The 22,500-nt window shown below is 37.8% G+C and overlaps 1 protein-coding gene across 2 annotated transcripts in view; it reads left to right on the top strand.

The window, feature by feature from the left end:
* Positions 1-8,507: 8,507 nt before the first annotated feature.
* The window catches only part of LOC106871585 (acetyl-coenzyme A synthetase, cytoplasmic), a 36,928-nt gene continuing 22,935 nt past the window's right edge, over positions 8,508-22,500 (top strand). Inside the window, exons 1-4 of one of the 2 annotated variants that reach the window (XM_014918094.3) lie at positions 8,508-9,022; positions 15,452-15,543; positions 17,712-17,815; positions 20,539-20,611. In XM_014918094.3, the coding sequence (XP_014773580.1) occupies positions 8,721-9,022; positions 15,452-15,543; positions 17,712-17,815; positions 20,539-20,611 (571 nt within the window). In that variant the 5' untranslated portion in view covers positions 8,508-8,720. The remainder of the gene's footprint in view (positions 9,023-15,451; positions 15,544-17,711; positions 17,816-20,538; positions 20,612-22,500) is intronic. The other variant, XM_014918095.3, reaches the window with a different exon arrangement.

Raw genomic sequence — 22,500 nt, 5'->3', positions numbered from 1 at the left:
ACATTACTGCTATGACTTGCTATGTCATAACATTACTGTTACGTCATAACATTACTGCTATGTCATACTATCTCATAACATTACTGCTATGTCTTGCTATGTCATAACATTTCTGCTATGTCATAACATTACTGCTATGACTTGCTATGTCATAGCATTACAGCTATGTCTTGCTTTGCACAATGACATTTCTTAGTACTTTACTTGTTCTTGTTTCATTTTATAGATCTGCTTCAATCTAAATACATCAAATAGTATGGAAGGTATTGGTTGGTATTTTTGCATACAAAATGATTATTTAGTGAAACATTGAATCCATTTGTTTTCTTGTTATGAATTAATGAAACAAGTTAATGCTTATTTGTTCCCATATTTTTGTCTTATACATTTTATCATGGATGCAGTGTAAAATTTCACTATCTATTATGAAATAAAGGTAATAACTGTTTTATTTGTTCTGTTGTCAATCTTTTTATATAAACTAAATGAAGGTGGCAGGCACACAGAATCTTTGCTACACTGGATTTCTGTCTTGATATTCTGAGTTTAAATTCTGCTGAGGTGAAGTTTTCCTTTTCATCCTTTTCAAGTCAATAAAATAAAGGGTCATTCAAACACTGGAGCTGATGTAATCAACTAACCCCCTCCCCTCAAAATTTCAGACATTGTGCCGATAGTAGAAAGAATTCAGTTCTGTATTTAAGAAATGAGAAATTATTTACATTTGACGGATATTTATCCTCATCTTGTTTGTTGTTAGAACAACGTTTTGACTGAAAAACCCTCCAGCCTTCGTCAGGTGTCTTGGGGAAATTTCACATGTGGGTACTCATTCCTAAGGTATTTTTTGATGTTATTATTATTGTTGTTGTTGTTCAGGTCACTGCTTGGAATCGAACTCAGAATCTTGGCGTTAGTAGCCTGTGCTGTTAACCACGATGCCATTCTTTAGCCCCAGGTTAGTCCTGGTAAAACAGACACAATCGTCAAAGATATATTCTGGCCAGGACCATCCCTCCTTTTCTGTGTGTGAGAGAAAAAAGTGCCATTGAATATACTTCGAGTTCTACTTTCCCAGCATGTGTCATTAAAACGTCATTTCCATTGTGTGCAGGTGTATCGAGATAGAAGCAAAAAGAATCGAGATCTCTGCTCTCCTGTGTGAAGGCCACAAGTCCGACATTGCCAAGCGACTCAACGTCAGTCGGGTGACTGTCCACAGAGTTGTGGAGAGGCTCAGGAACAGAGAAGACCTCAAAGATCGACCTTGACCAGGCAGACCTCAAGTTGTCAGCCATTTGGCTGTGGGAAAGGCCTTTGAAAGTGATCCGAAGCTCATGAAGAACAACATCTCAGTGGCCACGGTGTCCAGGGCAGCAAGAGCTCAAGGTGCATAGAAAGGCCTCTGCTCACCAACTGGATGTGAGAACAATGTCGGGAGTGCTGTCATTGCCTTCTCAATCACTTCAAGTGTCATGGCAATCAAATTCTCATTTTTTTTTGTAATGGAAAAACCTTCACAGTTGCTTCAGTTGTCAACAAGCAGAAGAACTTCATGGTCAGCCTTGGCCATGCACGGTCCGCTACATGGCCACAACTAAGCACCTGGCCTCCATGATGATATTTGGCATCACAGCTTCAAATGGCAAGATGCCACCGGTGTGATTCAAGAATGGTGCTTATTGGATGCCACCAGCACGGGTACCAGTCAGGCAGCACTGGCATCGGCCATGATTTCAATTTGATTGAAATTCTGATTGTGATTTTGATTTTAGATATTACTAGACTCAATAGTTTTTCTCAAGCAAGGCAGGTCGCCCAACGATTCAAAGGTACTTTTTAAATGGGCTTTGAAATGATTTTATAAATCTTTTTATCATTCTTTTATATCTTAAAGAAAAATCACTCATATAATATGCTTAATCATTGTCTATATGGGAATATCTCTATATGGCAAAATTTCTTATACTTTTTCTACAGCAAATTTTCTCACAGCAAAACTTTTCACAATCAATTTTCCAGATGTATGCATTTACGTATTAGGATTATATATATCGACGAAGTTTTTTAAGTCAGATAAACAGGTTTCAAAATAAAACCCAAGAAATTTCAGTGTTGACCTATAAAAGTTGATATTTTTTCAGAAAGCAGTGAAATGTTTTTTATAATTATAATAAATCAACTTAGTTTCTGAAGGCAAATATTAAGTTCTGAGAGCATGAGTAAGCAGTTTACAAATTCGTTTCAATTTGTACATTATTGTTATTATTAACAATAATGTACAAAGTTGGTGAACTTAAAGAAGATACATTATTTACATTATCTACATTTGACGGATATTCGTCCTCATCTTGTTTGTTGTTAACACAACGTTTCGGCTGATATACCCTCCAGCCTTCGTCAGGTGTCTTGGGGAAATTTCGAACCTGGGTTCTCATTCCTATCGATGTTACTATTATTATTATTATTATTAACAACAAACAAGATGAGGACGAATATCCGTCAAATGTAGATAATGTAAATAATGTAAATAATTCCTCATCTCTTAAATATAGAACTGTATTAAAGAAGATAGTTTTGTTTCCATGAATGCGTTTGTTTTCTTGTATTCAGAAGATAGTGCGTCTGTTAGGACTGATATAGATATAAAGATAACATGATAATAAATGTCACAAAAGTACAATTGGAGTAAAACAATGTAAACTAAAATCTGCAGAAATGGACAATTGAAGTGTGAATGAGAACAGGATGTTATTTGGTGGGTGGAGTAACAAGTTTTACTTTATGGATTGGTCAGAAGAGTCTCAGAGACAGTTGCTTTGTAAACCCAATCTGAACAGGTATAGTTGTAGCTACATAATAATAATGATAATAATAATAATAATGATAATAATAATAATAATGATAATAATAATAATAATAATAGGGATAATAAAAGGAACTGAAAATTATTTAAGAATCATCTCTGGCTTACCATCCATGCAGGAAGTGCAGAAGATTGTCTCAACTGGTATGTCACGCATATTGAGAAGAGCATTGTTGCTGTGAATTTTCTTTTCTTCCCCACTTTTATTTTCTTTGTTTCCTTTTTTATTTTTTATTTTTTTCCTTTTTCTATTACATAACTTTGTAAATGAACAATCTGGTGTGTTTATTCTAATGGCCTACCTTACCAATGTATGCAGTGCATTTCTCTGCCCTAGGTGTCAGAAAGACACCCAACAAGAAATGGAAACAGAATTGAAAGAAGAGGATAATAATAATAGTAATAATAATAATAAGAGTCTTAGCACCTGTAGAATATAAAGCTAGACATGACAGAGTCGGTCAGTATTTATACTGGACAATATGTCGGCATTATAAAATCAAAACTGCTGACAAATAGTATAAACACCATCCTGAAGCTGTGACTGAGGGAGAAAATGTGTCGATTCTCTGGGACTTCCCCGGACATACCGACAAAACTATAAAAGCTAATAAACCGGATATTATTATAAAAGATCAGACAAAAAAGATGTGTTTATTAAATGACATGAGTATTGCTTGCAATCACAATATAGCGGCGAAAGAATTTGACAAGATCAGTAAATATAAAGACTTGCTAATAGAAATTGAAAAAATGTGGCATCTCAAGGCGACTACTGTACCAGTGATTGTAGGATCTCTAGGAATGATAAAAAAAAAGGTACTGAAACCTGTTTGAAAATGATACCAGGCTTACCATCCCTACAGGAAGTGCAAAAAATTGTGTTAACTGGAACGACTCATGTACTGAGAAGAGCATTATCGCTGTGAGAACGACATCCATTCATGAATTTATTTATTTATTAATTTTTTTTAAATACATATTTTACCTGTGAATTTGCGTGTGTAAACTGGGAATGCATACAATGAACTTCTCTGCCCTAGGTGTACCGAAAACACTCGGCGAGAAATGGAAGAAAACTTGAAGAAAGAAGAAAAAAAAAAACATAATAATAATAATAATGATAATAAAATTATAAATCCTGAAGCAGTTCTCTCCCCTTAAAGGGGATCTTCACCTTTTTCTATTCCTTAGTAAACTCTCTTTCTCTCCCTCTCTTACTTTGAAAGCAACTGTAGGTGGCAGCACCAAGTCCTCAGCCAAAATTACAAAATTACCAACATGGATATATATACACACACACACACATATATATATACCCATATACATGTATATATTATATTACATTATATACTATGATGATTGTTGTTTTATGTCTCCTATTGTCAGGAACAGCTTGATCTATTGGTGAATATACATTCTAATCTATAAGTGCTCTAGATTGCTATCAATAAATAAATACAATAGCGTCCCCTGCATTGATTTGTTTAGGGGCCTCATGGATCTATTGGACCTATTCTGATCTATGTATGCTGTGGTTTGCTGTTAGCAAATGAATATCATACGGCTCAGTTCATTGATTTGCCCAAGGGTTTCACAAGTCTAGGAGCCCAGTTCTGCTTTCATCATCATCATCATCACTTAACGTCCGTTGTCCATGCTGGCATGGGTTGGATGGTTTGACTGGGGCTGGCATACTGGAAGGCTGTGCCAGGATCCAGTCTGATTTGGCAAGGTTTTCTACAGTTGGATGCCCTTCCTAACACCAACCACTCTGAGAGTGTAATGGGTGCTTTTACATGTCACCGGCACAGGTGCCATTTGTGTGACACTGGTATCTGCCATGACTGCAATTTTGCTCAGTATATATTTATATATACATATAACATATTTAAGTGTTCCTATAGGCTGCATTTTTGTCAGCAAAAAGAAACACCCACAATACAATACATTATAGCTGTCATGGACTATGTTCACCTCGTGTCCCCTAACGTTCCCTAACTGCTCTATTATAAAATTCAGTAAACTAGAAACAACACACAAAAGAAAAAAAACACTCCACATCCTTACAAATGGCAGATAGGGAAATATTGGCTGCATTGTGAATCCCTGGACAAATCTATGTACTGGCCCCTATAGTATTAATTGATTGAGAGCAAACCATAGCATACACAGATCAGAATTGGGACTCTGGCACATAAATGCACTGGGCCCTAAAGTATTTATTTGTCAATAGAAAACCACAACATGCATAGATTAGAACTGGGTCCCTAGATCTGCGATGCCCCTGGGCAAATCGCTGCACTGAGCCCCTAGGCTTTTGAGGATTTGGGGTAACTGACCAGGGTGCCCGTGCTTTAAGACAGCATGGGTTGTCCACAGAGAAAAATGCAAGACCAACTGGATACGTTTTGTTCTTGGGTGAACTTCCTATGCCACTACATGGAAAGCCACTTCCATAGACCCTAACACATATAACACCCTAGAACACTACTACCTTTACCACTCCAATACAGACTAGACAAGTGCAAGAAACAAACATACAGACAAGGAAATAGTCTTACTGACCCTTAAAGACTGTGCTGGGATGTACACCAACAACAATAGCAGAGTAACAGCAACTGTCACTGTGACTGGTTGTAGTTTACCATTCTTCACAGAATGTGGGTGTACAGAAATAGACTGGATGGTGGAGAGAATACAAAATGACCAGATGCTCACACAGTACCCATACAATTCCTATATGCTTTCCAGTGAGTGTAGCATAATTGATTCTCAGCTTGGAGGAAACTGCTGAACAGTGAAGAATGATCTGTCAGTTGTACCTCATCATTCAGGTGACTACCTGCATGTACAGGGACTGCTTGATCGGAGCTGACATGGGGCTAATTGGGTCCGCCTAATTGGGGCCCCACTGAACCCCTATTTTTACTGCATTTTAAACTAAATACATAGCATTGGCGACCAGATCAGAGCAATGTTAATGAATTTCATACCATGAATTCCCAGGGAGTATTGTAAAGAAGTTCAATTTCCGAAGGGCCGCTTGAATGGGACCCCACTGACACCCCCCGCCCCTATTTTTACTGCATTTACCTCGGTCCTACACTTATTGATTAAACTATTGATCATCATCAGTGCTTAGCACATTTGCAGAAATAAGTTTGGTTATTCTAAATACCTTCATGTACATTCAAATCGAGATAAAGATTTATAACAGGTGGTGGGGGGATTAAAATTTTTAAATGCTCTTTTTTTGTTTTTTTTTTCTTTTGTTTTTGCAGAATCAGTCTCCGAACTCGATAATGGGGAATTCTGTACAAAAAAAAAAAAAAAGAAAAAAATGAAATCGGGTGTGGTCCATATTTTTTACGTCCGCCTATAACAGGTACGTTTCAAGTGTGGATACTTATATTTTGTAGTTTATGACCTTATGTATAGGCGCAGGAGTGGCTTGCTTACCAACCACATGGTTCCGGGTTCAGTCCCACTGCGTGGAACCTTGGGCAAGTGTCTTCTATAGCCTTAACGGTTCGGCAAAAGATACTGATAGAGAAGTACTAGGCTTACAAAGAATAAGTCCTGGGGTCGATTTCTTCAATTAAAGGTGGTGCTCCAGCATGGCCACAGTCAAATGACTGAAACAAGTAAAAGAGAGAGAGGGAGAGAGAGAGTTATGTCTAGTTTAATAATAATCTCTGGCGCGAGTCAGTATCGCATATGCAACAATTTTACGGAGAGAAACTTTTGTGTTTTCACGGAAATAATTCCGCTTTAACACTTCTGTTGCAATTTGTGGACTCAATAAAATAAACTTTATCTCACATAAATACACCGTAAAAAGAACGTGGCACTTATTACTGAAATATAAATCTGTTGGATCAGGCATGACAAACAATGGGTGGACAGAAATAGCCTGAACAACAGACAAACTGTCACAGGTTCAGCCTATACAATTAAATAAACCACTACATGTCAAAATGTGCAGATATATCATGTCTTTCACTAGCAAAAGATATTTTATCTATAACAATAGATATGTGCGGAGTTAGGTAGGTCTCAACCAAGGTATTTACATAAGTTTGTTCCAAACGTCCATACTTGTTTTCAGATTTATAGTTATTGGAAATGAAAATAGTTTAGATGACGGGTAATACGTGTTGTCACTATATCAGCTGGTGGGGTTTATACAAAGAGAGAGAGAGAGAGAGAGAGAGAGAGATATAGAAACAGACAGAGATCTTAGAGAATCAGCCAAGTATCCTGTGCATCACGTGATGCACGATATATATATATATATATATATATATATATATATATATATATAAATCTCTCTCTCTCTCTCTCTCTATATATATATATATATATATGTATATATATATATATGTGTATATATATAATGTATGTATGTATAAAGAAAATGAAATGATAAAGGAATAAACGATTATCTTTTCAACGTCATTAGCTTACAGCTGTTTCTGCTATGATATGCAGTGAACTTATAGTTGAGTGCCTGAATAGCTTCATCGGAGCCTTGAACAAGAAGTCCACTTCATGTTCAAGGGTTCCGATGAAGCTATAAGCACTCATCTATGAGCCCACTGCATCTCAGTCCATAAGATAATATGTATGTATGTATGTATGTATATATGATGTATGTATGTATGATGTATGTATGTGTGTCACACATACACACACATTAGCACCTGTTTCATACGTTCTGAGTAACATCAAGCTTTACAGTTATAAATCCCCAAATCACTCTGGTGGTTGATAAAAAAAAAAAAAAAGGAAATACGTATCGTATGAATGGACACGCATGCAGAAATAAGTCATGTGTATCATGTCACACACACAGAAAGCAAAAAGGTTAATTGTTCGCCGAACAACCTGCTTGCCGTCGGCCTGTTTTGAGCAGAAGCTTTTGGTTACAACCCTTGTGTTTTCGAGTTCAAATTATTTGTTTCTCAACCTTGTCTTTCACTGTTCTGTAACTAATAAAATAAATTCTGCGGTGAATGTGATAGTAGATGTTCTGACAGTGACAGTACTATGTAATTAAAACCCTTGAAATTGCTATTCTTGTTTGGTCACAGTCTAATGACGAAATCCAGTAAAAGTAATTTTTTTTTAAAGGGATTTTATTCTGGTTTCATTCAAAACGAAAAGAAAAAACAAGCTAATGTAGTTTAAGGTAAAGGTGTAAGACGTAGATTGTAAATGATCAAAGGGGTAAAATTTATATCTAGTTTCCATCCCGTTTCATGCCTATTAATTTAAAGATCTGTAATCAGCGGCGGGAATAGAAAATAACTGAGCGAGACCCACGTCATTGGGTGATGCTACGTCACACGTTCCTCCGCCACCACCACTACTTCAACAATGTAAAACCATGTTCACTTCTTAGTTTTCTCTCCCTCTCTCTCCCCACTCTCCGTATCATCCCTCTGTCTTTCTCCCCACTCTACCTATCATCTCTCTCTCTCTCTCCACTCCGCTTACCATCTCTCCCTTTCTCTCTCTCTCTCTTCACTCTACCTATCATCTATCTATTCTACCTATTATTTCCCTCTCTCTCCCTCACTTTCTCTTCCTCCCGCTCTATCTCCCCACCTATCATCTCTCTCTTCTCTTCTTCCTTCTGTTTATCTATTTTAGCCACAACTCAACATCTTTCCATTGCACACCGGCTTTCTCATTTACACCGTGAATGATGCCTGATTTATCTTAGACGAGTTATTTGATTAATCATTATTGTTAAACCGTGTGTATATGTATAAGCCGCAATTATCTTATTAAGACACTAATAATTTAAAAAGTAGACTTTTATCGGATCTCTTTGTGTGGAGCAGCTATGGCGAATAAGGAATTCCTTCCCCCATCTCATTTAAAAGGTTCAGCTCACGTCAGCAGCATGGCCCAATACAAACAAATGTATGAACAATCCATTTCTGACCCGGAATCCTTCTGGAGAGAAATTGCCAAAGATTTACACTGGGAATCTCAGCCAAGTGGTAAATTTCTCGATTATAACTTTGATCACACGTCAGGGCCGATCTTCATCAAGTGGATGCAAGGTGCTAAGACAAACGTCGCTTATAATGTCTTGGACCGTCACATTCAAAATGGAAAGGGCGATAAAATTGCGTTTTATTGGTAAGATTATTAGATTTTCATTTCTAGTCTAAGTTAAAATAATTCAAAAATTTAAAGTATTTAGCGACAGTTTTAATCTATATGGTTATTTCCATTCACAAACCGTCCACATCACCTATGGTTATCGATTTTCTTTAGATCTTCACCTTGAGACTTTTCACAAGGAAATCGGTGAATCCTTTTAATCTGTCTGCCCCATCTATGTACATCCGTGATCGCGCCTATATATATATATATATAGGCGCGATCACTGATGTACATAGATGGGGCAGACAGATTAAAAGGATTATATATGTATGTATATATGCACACACGTTACACCTTTCAGGTTTTCGGTATTTTGTCTCGTTCCTTTATTGCTTTTTAATCCAACAGTTGCTAAATGAATTTTCACTTCCTTCTATGGTAATTTCCAGAGACTACCAACACCTCCAACATAAATACACACACACATATATCTACTTTCTATTTAGCGCTTAAACGATCGTTTACCCTCATTACAACCAAAAGTCGCTCCCATAATATGTAATTATCATAATTGTTTCTTTCACCGATCCTGACATTAAAAGAAATGGTGTTGTGCTGTGACAATCATGTCTTTCCCGAGACTCACCCACCATCAACATTATAATAGTTAATAATAATAACAATAATGATGATAATGTTGATAATATTTTTTTTATACAAACGCGGAAGATTGGTAAGTGCAAAGAATAGGTGAGATGAAGATAACATTTCATTTTCAGGCAGTGGATGAAATTACTCTTTAAAAAAATCAACATAGGTGTCTATGTTCGATTTTTATAATTATTTTTAAAGAAGTTAATCGAAATTTCCACAAATTTCCAAAATGTCAATAATAATAATAATTTTTGCTTTTATATAACGAAAATAATTCTTGTAGATTAATAAAAGTAACAAAGACGACCGAACGATCACAGCTACTGTCTTCAGTCGAAATTTCAACAAATATTCTTTCTATTTATTTGTAAACAGAGATCAACAACAAATGGTTTCTTTCGTATAGAACTGATTATAATATTCTGTCTGTATCCTTGATATGTGTTATTATCTCTATCCTTAGTATAGATTGGCCACGATCCAATCGCACTGGGAAATTATGGAGGAACACCAGATACCGCCTACGCAAATGGCAATAATCTGTATATGCATAATTATAAGGTGTGTGTCTGTGTCTATACCTATCGACTGACATCATATTACATTTACACGCATATGTATATGTGTGCGTGTATGTATTATATCTATCTATCTCTCTCTATATATATAATGTATACATACATACATATAATTATGTATAGTATATAGACATACAATATATATATATTTATAATATATACGTACGATATATGTATATATATACCCGTAATGCACACACGCATACATATACGTAAGTGTATGTGTGTATTTCTGGGTATAGGCGCAGGTGTGGGTGCGCAGTTAACAAGCCTACTTCCCAATCATGTCGTCTTGGGTTCAGTCCCACTGTACGGCACCTTGGCCAAGTGTCTTCTACTATAGTCTCAGGCTGACCAAAAGGCTTGTGAGTGGATTTGGAAGATGAAAACTGAAGGAAGCCATGTGTGTATGTTTGTGTACAGACCTGTGAACACTTGTCTCGACATCACATGATGGTTGCAAGCGAGCATCACCATCATAGAAGTGATGTTCTTTCATAGTCTTTTGTGGAAAACATGTCTGGCCATAATATCTTGCTTGGAAACAGGTGAAGGTTGGCAACAGGAGGGACATCCAGCCACAGAAAATATATATGTACACATATATATTATTTCTCTGTCTCTATTTATCTCTCTCTCTCTCTATCTATCTATCTATCTATCTATCTATCTATCTATCTATCTATCTATATATATATATATATATATATATATATATATATATATATATGCAGGTGTGGCTGTGTGGTAAGAATTTTGCTTCTCAACCACATGGTTCTGAGTTCAGTCCCACTGCATGGCACCTTGGGCAAGTCTCTTCTACTATAACCTCAGATCAACAAAAACCTTGTGAGTGGATTTGGTAGACGGAAACTGAAAGAAGCCTGTTGTGTGCACATATATATATGTGTGTGTGTGTGTTTGTCCCCCCACCATTGCTCAACAACCGATGTTGGTGTGTTTGCGTAACTTAAAGGTTCAGCAAAAGAGACCAATAAAATAATAACTAGACTTACAAAGAATAAGTCCTGGGGTTGATTTGCTTGACTAAAGGCGGTGCTTCAGCATGGCCGCAGTCAAATGACTGAAACAAGTAAAAGAATATATACATCTACATATGTATATCTTCATCATCATCATCCATTTTCCCATGCTCAGACATGTTTTCTGAGATTGGAAATCAAGGTCACCAGGACAACGCTTGCTTGACATTACACTCATGTGATGTGAAAGCAAAGAGACTGTAACACGCATTTGCTGATATGTGTGTGTGTGTGTATGATTGATTACATTCTCACCAGACAGCAGGATGCATGGTTGCTCTTAACTCTTTTGATACCAGCCTGCCTGAAGCTGCCTCTGGCTCTGTAGTACGTCTTGTTTTCATAAGTTCTGAATTAAAATCTTCCACCAAACTTGAGTCACAATTTATGTTCCTAACACTAGCTGAATGATAACTAAGTTATTTTACTAAATTCTTTGTTATATTTTAAATTAGTTGAAAGAAACACAGAGCATCTCAAACTAAATATGGTAACAAAATGGTTAAATACAAAGACCCCTCCCTAATGAAGAATGTATGCTCCGGCATAGACTTCAGGCCAGAAGGCTGCCAAGAAGCAGACCAATCTGGAAAAGAAGGATTTGGAAGCTTAAGAACCGTTCATATGGTTAGAGATTTAGGGACATCCTAATTGAGAAATTTGATGAGAGGGAGAAAGAACTACAGACTTGTGACATAGAGAGCAACTGGGAATTCCTGTGGGACAGCTTGCTGAGTACCACAGACCGACTCTGCAGTTGGTGCAAAGTCTCATCCAGACCTAGAGTGAAGTGGTGGTGGAATGATGCTGTAGACAGGGCCATCAGAGTAAAGAAACAGGCCTGGAAGAGTGGGGGCAGCAGAGAACTGTATCAGATAGCCAGAAGGGAAGCTAGGAGACAGGTATATCTAGTGAAGGGAGTAGCAGAAAAGAAGTTTGCCTTATGTTCAGTAATGTGAGGGCCAAGGAGCTGAAGTGTTTCGGATTGCAAGACAGTGTGTGAGAGAAAATTGTGATGTCATTGGAGGGAAATGTGTTTGCATGGATGATAGTGTACTTGCATTTAATGATTCTACAAAGAAAGAGGCTTGGAAATGCCATTATGAAAGACTGCTGAACATGGAGAATGGATGGGAAGAGGAGAGTTTGCCAAATGTTGACCCAATTGAGGGACCAGCTACCCAAAACAACAGTACCCTGGTAGATAAAGCAATTAAGGATATGAAGACAAGGAAAGCCCCTAGCTCTTCAGGAATCAACGCTGAGATGCTTAAAATATTTGGTGGTATGGATTATGTTCTAGTCTGGATGTGCAATGTCAGTGTGCATGCACAACAGTGTGTAAGCATCTTGAGAGAAAAGTTGGGCATAAGAGGCATCAGATGTGGTGTGCAAGAGAGATGACTGCGCTGGTATGGTCATGTGATGTGTATGGACGAGGACAGCTATGTAAGAAAGTGCTGATCTGTAACTGTGGAGGGAACTTGTGTTAGAGGTAGATCCAAGAACACATGGGATGAGGTGGTGAATCATGATCTTTGGACTTTGGGCCTCACAGAAGCAATGACCGAGACCTTTGGCAATGTGCTGTGCTTGAGAAAACCCATCACGCCAAGTGAAATTGTAATCATGGCTGATGCTGGTATCACGTAACTGGCACCCATGCTGGTGGCATGTAAAAAGCACCTTTCAAGCATTGGGCCCCATGTAGGCAAAGTGGCTGAGTTCCTTTCAAGTGTTGGGTCCCATGGTGGCATTGACTGAGACCTTTGGCATTGTGTCATGTTTGAGAAGAAGACCCATCAAGCCAAGTAAAATCGCAGTCGAGACAGATAGTGGTGTCACACAAATGGCACCCCTGCCAGTGGCATGTAAAAGCATCCATTACACTCTCAAATCGTCCAACCCATGCTAGCATGGAAAGCGGACGTTAAACGACGATGATGATGATGATGATACACGATGGGCTTCTTTCAGCTTCTGTCTACTAAATCCACTCACAAAACTTTGGTCGACCCAAGGCTATAGAAGAAGACACTTGTCCAAAGTGCCATGCCGTGGGATTGAACTTGGACCCATGTGGTTGAGAAGCAGGCTTCTTCCCATACAGCCGTGCCTGCGCCTACACATATATATGTATTTGTGTGTCTTTGTTTGCCCCCCCCACCACCACCACCATCACTTGGCAACCGATGCTGGTGCATTTATGTTCCTGTAACTTAGCAGTTTAGTAAAAGAGACCGATAGAATAAGTGCTAAGCTTACAAAGAATAAGTCCTGGCATCGATTTCTTCGAATAAAGGCGGTGCTCCAGCATGGCTGCAGTCAAATGACTGAAACATGTAAAAGAAAAATGGTAAATAATAGTCCAACAGAGAAGTGGTTTTAGACGATAAGTCATGTAAATCAGTGCTACTCAGTGTGGTGGTCCCCAGACTGGTGCTGGTTTGTGGATCAGTGCCAGCCCACAAGCCATCAGCTGCCGGTACGCGACAAGTTTCCAGAAAAGAAAGAAACATTATAAATTGCTTATGTATTATTTTTGTTTACAAAATAAATATAAGATGAAAAAAATTGTCAACTTTTATTATAAAATAGAAAATTACTATTTGTTAATCTCACAATGAGAGATATTCAGCAACAGTAGTTTGTAGCAAAGATTGTTTGCCAACATAACATGGCAGTCCTGGTTTAGGATGAATGTTGCTGTAATTTAGCCCCAGGGGACATCATCTCCAGCTGGCTATACGATACAATCTGTGTCCTAGATTCCCTTGTTCGAAAATATGACAGATTGTGTTGTACAGCCAGCTGGAGATGATGTCTCCTGGGGCTAAATTACAGCAACATTCATCCTAAACCAGGACTGCCATGTAATGTTGGCAAAAATCTTAACTTTTATTATATTCATTATATATATTGTTTCCAGTATAAATTAATATTACTAAAAAATATTAACGGTCCCTGGCACATTGGGGGAAAAAAAAAAAAAACTGCCGGTACACCACATCAGATAGTTTGAGAATCACTGATGTAAACCATTCTCAATGATACTTGCTATTAAACGTGTACAGTTTATTTCAAGGCATTCTAAATTTTTTTTTAGTGGTGTGCTAAAGTTTGATGTTCTTAAAATCCTGAATAATGATTTCTGGAAGTAGGACAATTACATGTCTTCAGTTGTACGGATGAGTAGAAATACTACGGCTGGGTAATGAAGTAGTCACTTCACTTAATTTATTCAATGAAACAAGCATGAAAATTGCTCGAGAATAAACCAGGGTTAGGAAGAATGCCAGCAATGCAGTACTTTGTTCAAACATTCTCATTTCAGTAGTGAAAAACTGTAAGTTTTTCAACAGCTTCAAAATATCTTGGATCGATTATTGACAACTCAGGATTAACATGAATGTTTTAGTTTGACTACAGTAAATAAGGTGGATATTGAGAATATTCCAACCTAAATGGAAGATACAGTTCTATATTTGAGAGATTAAGAATTCTGTATATTATTTACATTTGACAGATATTTGTCCTCATCTTGTTCGTTGTTAACACAATGTTTCGGCTGATATAGCCTCCAGCCTTCTTCATGTGTCCTGGGGAAATTTCAAACCTGGGTTCTCATTCCTGAGGTATTTTTCGATGTTGTTGTTGTCATTGTCGTCGTCGCCGCTGCCGTCGTCGTTCAGGTCACTTCCTGGAGTCAAACTCGGAATCTTGGGGTTAGTAGCCCATGCCTTAACCACTATGCCACATGCCCATAGGCATAGTGGTTAAGAGTGTGGGCTACTAACCCCAAGATTCTAAGTTCGATTCCAGGCAGTGACCTGAATAATAACATCGAAAAATACCTTAGGAACGAGAACGCAGGTTCAAAATTTCTCCAGGACACATGAAGAGGGTTGGAGGTTATATCAGCCAAAATGTGTTAACGACAAACAAGATGAGGACAAATATCCATCAAATGTAAATAATGTTGATGGAAGAGTAAAAAATAATTCCAAAGAAATTTGAACTCTTAGAGAATTCATCATCATCATCATTTAACATCCTCTTTTCCTTGTTTGCACGGATCAGGTGGAATTTGTTGAATAGAAGATTGATCTAATGTTAATTTGTTGTATTTCTAATGACATACAATTTCACTAATTGCTCATATTTTTACATTTTTCTGATTATTCCAGGGAAGGTAATGACGTTATGGATGAGAAAAAAATTACTTTTTCTGAACTGAAGACTGAAGTATGCAGATTTGCCAATGTCTTGAAAGACTTCGGTAAGTGTTCAACAAAATAAATTTTTATTCTGCTGCTTTAAATAATTCAGCCAGGAGCTGAAACTACATAATCTACATTTTGTCGTATTTATTTTTTTATGATTAGAACACATACACACACTAGTGATGGTGTTGGTTTGATCTCAGTTTACAAATTCATTGATGAGAACAAAAGTAAATTTGGAGTAAAGATTGTTTGCCAACATAACATGGCAGTCCTGGTTTAGGACGAATGTTGCTGTAATTTAGCCCCAGGAGACATCATCCCCAGCTTACTATATGACATGATCTGTGTCCTTATATTTTTGACAAATCAAAATCACTGACGTGGCCGATGACAGTACCACCTGATTGGCACTCGTGCCAGTGGATCGTTAAAAGCACATCTGAGTGTGATCATTGCCAGGGCCACAGATTGGCTCCTGTGCTGGTGGCACGTAAAAAGCACCATTTAAGCGTGATTGTTGCCAGCGTCGCCTTACTGGCACATGTGCCGGTGGCTTGGGAAAAACATTTGAGTGTGGTCGTTGCCAGTGCTGCTAGACTGGCTCCCGTGCAGGTAGCATGTAAAAAACACCCTTTTGAGCATGGTCGATGCCAGAACCGCCTGACTGGCCCTCGTGCCGGTGACATGTAAACGCACCCACTACACTCTCAGAGTGGTTGGCATTAGGAAGGTTTTCCAGCTGTAGAAACTTTGCCAGATCAGATTGAGCCTGGTGCAGCCTTCTGGCTCACCAGTCCTCAGTCAAATCGTCCAACCCATGCCAGCTTGGAAAGCGGATGTTAAATGACGATGATGATGATGATGATGGAATCTAGCACCATCCCCACCACTCAGCTCAAAACAATACTCCAAAGTACTGTTGCTGAATATCTCTTGTTGTGAGATTTAAGAATAGTAATTTTCTAAAAGTAAATCTGTTTGGTAGAGGGCTGTGAACCAGAGAGTGCTAACTGTTAATCAACAACGGTTCCAATCAACAGTTTCTCTTTGTAATGTTAATTATTTTGATGTGTAGTTATGTTATTTTACTGTCAATTGCATATAACTGGACCGACATACTAACCCCATAAAATCTGTATGTGTGTGTATGTATATATACATTTATTTATTTAGTTTGTACGTTGAACGTGAAACTAGTTTTCTATTTGCTTTTACTATTTTTATGTGTGTGTGTGTGTGTGTGTGCCGGTGGCATGCAAAAACCACCTACTACACTCTTGGAATGGTTAGCGTTAGGAAGGGCATCCAGCAGTAGAAACCTTGCCAAATCAGATTGGAGCCTGGTGTAGCCATCTGGTTTCACCAGTCCTCAGTCAAATCGTCCAACCCATGCTAGCATGGAAAGCGGATGTTAAACGATGATGATGATGATATATATATCTATATCTATATCTATATATATATACATATATATATATATATATATATCTCTGAGAGAGAGAGAGAGGGCCATAACCCAACTAATTAGGAAGTGAGTTAGGCCAGAGGAGATGCAGTTTTCGTTTGGTTTTGTGCCAGGCAGGAGCACTGCTGCTGCTATTTTCTGGTAAGGCAGCTGCAAGAGAAGTACCAAACCAAAAATAAACCTCTGTACTTGGCTCTTGTTGACATGGAGAAAGCCTTCGACAGAGTCCCCCGATCCCTTATCTGGTGGTCAATGCAGGAACTAGCGATAGAGGAGTTTCAAGCACACTATTACTGTTTTAATTAAGCTACATTGGGTTTATACCTCGAAAATAGATTTTGTGTTGTCACCTTGACATTGCATATCCACACACACACACACACACACACACACACACACACATTCACACACCTTTGGTAACAAATCAGGCAATCATTAAATGGTGTTGGTCAGTTGCCCCCACCCAGATTAGGCATCCTGCAACTTGCATCCATTCAGTTGATTTCTTTTTTTGTTTTGTTTTTTTGTAATGATTTCTGTGAATATATGATCTACATGTCTGTATACTTATGAAGGATTGTTTGATTTTAATCTTTCATTTCAAAGTTGGCATGTGGCATTATGCTCCATGGACTTGGTTACGTTTTCTTCCATGAAATCCTACTTGTAAAGAAGATCTTGTTTGCATGAAATGAACTAATGAAACCCGGTCTCTGTAAGACAGGGAATTAATGTTTTTGTTTTATTTGATTGCAGGGGTCCAGAAAGGTGACAGGGTGTCTTTATATATGCCGATGATTCTTGAACTGGTCGTTGCAATGTTAGCTTGCGCTCGGCTCGGAGTTATTCATTCAATTGTGGTGAGAAATTTTATCATTGTCCATTCTAATCTTCCTCTTCCCTTTCATATATACAAATATATACAAATTTATTCAGGTGGCTGTTCACAATTTACAACCGAAAGGCAACAAGTACAGTCGTCACTACAGTGATGGAGGGTGCTAGTGAGCACCAGTATTGCTAGAAATAAGAGTCAAACAACTCTTAGCCATGTCAGAGCACGTGCTCTCATGTGTCTAAGATTTGTCTTGACCCTTATTTCTAGCAATGCTGGTGCTCACTAACACCCTCCGTCACTTTAGTAATGACTATATATATTTATATATATATATCTTTTATCTTTTACGTGTTTTAATCATTGTACTGCAACCATGCTGGGACACCACCATGAAGGGTTTAGTCAAACAAATGGACTTCTATGAAGTCTGGTATTTATTCTATTGGTCTGGTTTTGCTGAACCACTAAATTTTGAGGATATAAACAAACCATCCTCATTTAACATCCATGGTCCAAGCTGGCATCGGCTGGATGTTTTGACAGGATTCAATGTGTCCAAGGTCTGCATTGTGCTCCAGTGTCTTTTTTTGGCATGATTTCTATGGCTGGATGCTTTTCTAATGCTGCAGGAAACAGTGAAAAGGTAAAGATTTATTAGTAACAATCCATGTAAATCAATTGAAGCTGTAAGCGTGACATTACTGAGCATTTTCATCAGAGAGAAGTTATACAAAAAAAAATGTAGTAGTGGTACATACAATATATAAGTAGACATCAGTCCCACTGCGTGGCAACTTGAGCAATTGTCTTTTGTTATAGCCTCGGGCTGACCGAAGCTTTGTAATTGAATTTGGTGGACAGAAGTTACTGCCATGTGAGACCATGTTTGTGTAAGCGCTTGTGCCTCCTAACATCAATTGGAAACAGAAAAAGGTAATACAGTGGTGATATGAAAGCATAGAAGTAAGAAATAAAATCATCTGAGTAAAAGTGAGGGAGAGTGTAGGGGGTAGGTAGATAGAGAGAGAGAAGAAAGGAAAGGAAAAAAAAATTAGAATTGACAAAAGAACGTTTAGATGATAATAAGCAAACTAGACCGGAGATGTCATATATGAAGCTAGAAGATTATAGAGGGGAGACGAAAGGTCATACTAGAGCAGTTACGAAGAAAACGATTGGGGAAGAAGTCAATTGTATGTCCCTTGACATGCAAATGTCAGCTCTAGTTTTTAGCAGCCTGAATACTTTGGAGGCATCCAAGCATACAGATCAGTAAGTCATGAGAAGAATGTGAAAAGCAAGTCAAATGAATACAAAGTGAGAAGACAATAAAGGGAAAATAGAGTTTAGAAATATATAAAGAGAGGCTGTAGATTGGAAACATAAGACTCAGGGAGCTTGGCATTTCTTTGGAATAAAAGATATGTTGTAGATCAAACTACGCTTGGATGATTTCATTTATGCCTAAAAAGTGACTCCAAAATGGCTAAGACATCAAAGTTACATTGAAACACAGGGAAATAGTAATTTAAAGTGATCAAGGACTATCTTTTTTCATTTTTCTTAATTATTGTTTATGTTTGTGTGTCATCGTGACAAATGATTTTGATGCCATGTGTAACTGCTTGTCAATCTTTTGTTTTAGTGTGTGTGTGTGTGTAGTGGACAAATGAAAGAAAGAGGTACTCAGCATATTTGGTTGGAGTTTCATATATTATTATTTAATAACAGTTTGATTTGGATCCATGCAACTTTAAGTTTTAAAGGCTCATCATATGTACCTATCTTGTCAGGCTTAGATGACAGAAGCCTGATGAGGGAGCTTTGTATCATGATCCTCCGAAACTGTAACTTGCCAACAAGCAAAAAGCAAAGTGGTTGGCATTAGGAAAGGCATCCAGCTGTAGAAACATTGCCGGATCAGATTGGAGCCTGGTGCGGCCTCCAGGCTCACCAGTCCTCAGTCAAACCATCCAACACATGCCAGCATGGAAAATTGACATTAAACAATGATGATGATGATGATGTAAAATAAAACTCGTAAATTTGGGGTCTTGTAAAGCGGGTCCTTGTGAAGTGAGGTATTACTGTAACATCTTTCAATATAAGAAGACCAACAATTTTAAAGCAAATGCATTGACCCCCACCCAATGTTCAACTGGTTTTTATTTTATCAACCTCTGAAAGCATGAAAGACACATTCAGCCTTGGCAGAATTTGAACTCAGATCATAAAGAGCTGGAAAAAGGCCCACTGCTGTGGATCTGTGGTTAGAATGTTGCAGGAAAGGATCACAAGAAGGATTCTTCAAGCTGAACCAACCAGCAAGACCCCAAGAGCAAGATGGTTGGTTAAGGTCCATAGTTGCAGTTGGTCACTTTTGGGAATCCAGTTGGAAGATTTAATAACAGGACCCTATGGAGTAGGTGCCCAAGGATGCTACCTTGATGCTCCTTCCAGGAAAAATGGGTGGTGAATATGGTTAGATGGATTTTAATTTATATCACTTTAAGACAGTTTGTATCATAGAAGCAGGGGTGGTCATATGTGGGTTGGTGTCAAAAATAATTTTAGCATGCCTTGTAGGTTGGTTTTGGAGGTTCATTTCTCATTTATTGTAACAAACTCCAACACAATTGCTGTCATTTCTATTGTCATATTTGTTGTTTTCTATTTTCTTTACTTTCAAACTTATTATTCTCTCAAACTTTGATCCATCTCAAAATTTTGTTGCCGTTTTTGCAGTTTGCTGGCTATTCAGAAAGAGCCCTTTCTGAACGATTGATGGGATGTGAAGCCTCTCTAATTATTACTGCAGGTCAGCACTTAAAGCCCACATCATAACACTTATATCAAATCTGTATAACATCTTACAGTTTATATATATTTGATATACCTGCCTAGCTGTTGCATTTACCCTCTCCCTGTAATTGTTAATTACTTGTTCGTTGTTGTATTTTTCTATATAATTGGTTCAGTTTAAGTAATTAGTTTTAAATGTTGGTTTTGTTTGGTTGTGATTTCATTATTTACTTCACTGTGGCAAAACTGTTTCAAACAGAACGTGTTGCTTTCTTTCATTTTCTATAAAGCTAGTTTATGTTTTTATATTTCAAACTCTCTCACTGCTTCAGGAATGACATTTTTATTTGTAATTTTTAACGTGTAATTCTTATTTCTTAAACTTAAAAATAATGGCTAAATGTTGATATTTTATTTTATTTTCAAAATGAAAGCAAATATTTTGTTTTTACTGTCTTTTGGTTATTTAACTGCAGCCATGCTGAGACGCCACCTTCTGGGGTCTTTTCTCAGCTATATTGACCCTTTCCTCACATGATTACTTTTATCTGAAAAGCAGGGAGCTGGCAGAATCATTAGCAAAATGCTTAATGGTATTTTGTCTGTCTTTACGTTCTGAGTTCAAATTCCACCGAAGTCAACTTTGCCTTTCATCCTTTCAGAGTCAGTAAATTAAGTACCAGTTGCGTACTGGGGTTGATCTAATCGACTGGCCCCCTCCCCCAAAATTTGGGGCCTAGAGTAGAAAAGATTATTACCTTATCTGAGACTTAGTTGATAAGTCTTTTAAAGAAGAATGGCAGCGTTGACTTGAGCACAGGTTTTTGAACTGAGAATATAAAAAAGATGTAACCAAATGCCATAAGAAATATTCTATTCAACATCCTGCTGATTCTGCCGAGTCACCTGCAAATTTACATCTCTCTCTCTCTCTCTCTCTCTCTCTCTCTGACACACACACACACACACACAATTGATGAGTTTCTAGATAGCTCCTCTCCCTCTCTCAAATTTCACTTACAAGTGGTGCAAACTTCAGTGAACTCTTTTAGAAATTATTTATTCTTTATTCTACACAGACATGGACACATTCATGCACACACATAATATTTAGAAGATGAGCATCAACATCTATGGTTGAAAGCATTTGTCTATGCTGCTATGCAGTGATATCGTATGTGCAACTTTGTGTGGCTGACAGAGCCTATGTATATATATATATATTATCATTATCATCATCATTTAATGTCCGTGTTCCATGCTGGCATGGGTTGGGCGATTTGACAAGGGTTGGATGTGTTCATGAAATGCATTTAGCTCCAACTGTCTGTTTTGGCATGGTTTTTATGGCTGGATTCCCTTCCTAATACCAACCACTTTCAGGCGTGACCAAGTGATTTTTTCATACCACTTGTACCATTGAGGTTGCCATGTGGCTTGCACAGCTTCAAGCTCGGAGGGTGGGGTTTCATCTATATTTATGATATGATTAAGAAATCACACAGAAGGACAACGAAGGAACACATGGAAAATTCACAGACAACAATTAGATTGGAGCCTGGTGTAGCCATCCGGTTGCACCAGTCCTCAGTCAAATCGTCCAACCCATGCTAGCATGGAAAGTGGACGTTAAACGATGATGATGATGAACACATTGACACGCTCTTCTCTGGTCAGTTATTGCTCAAAAACCAGAACAGTTTTGTGCCTTTGCTCATTTTGGTGGCGTCAATAGCAAAAAGCTGCTGGGAATAAGTGAATGTAAAGGACAATAACGTTCGTTTCTCTTTTACAATTCATGAGTTTCTATTAGACAAGCCATTTTATTTCTATGAATGCAAATTTATACACACACTGTTTATAAACTTTTATTCTTTTTTATAGTGTTGTTGTTAGAATTAGTGG

This window comes from Octopus bimaculoides, chromosome 7, assembly GCF_046866305.1.
Source record: "Octopus bimaculoides isolate indiv1 chromosome 7, ASM4686630v1, whole genome shotgun sequence".
NCBI lineage: Eukaryota > Metazoa > Mollusca > Cephalopoda > Octopoda > Octopodidae > Octopus > Octopus bimaculoides.
This window is presented reverse-complemented; position numbering and strand designations above follow the sequence as displayed.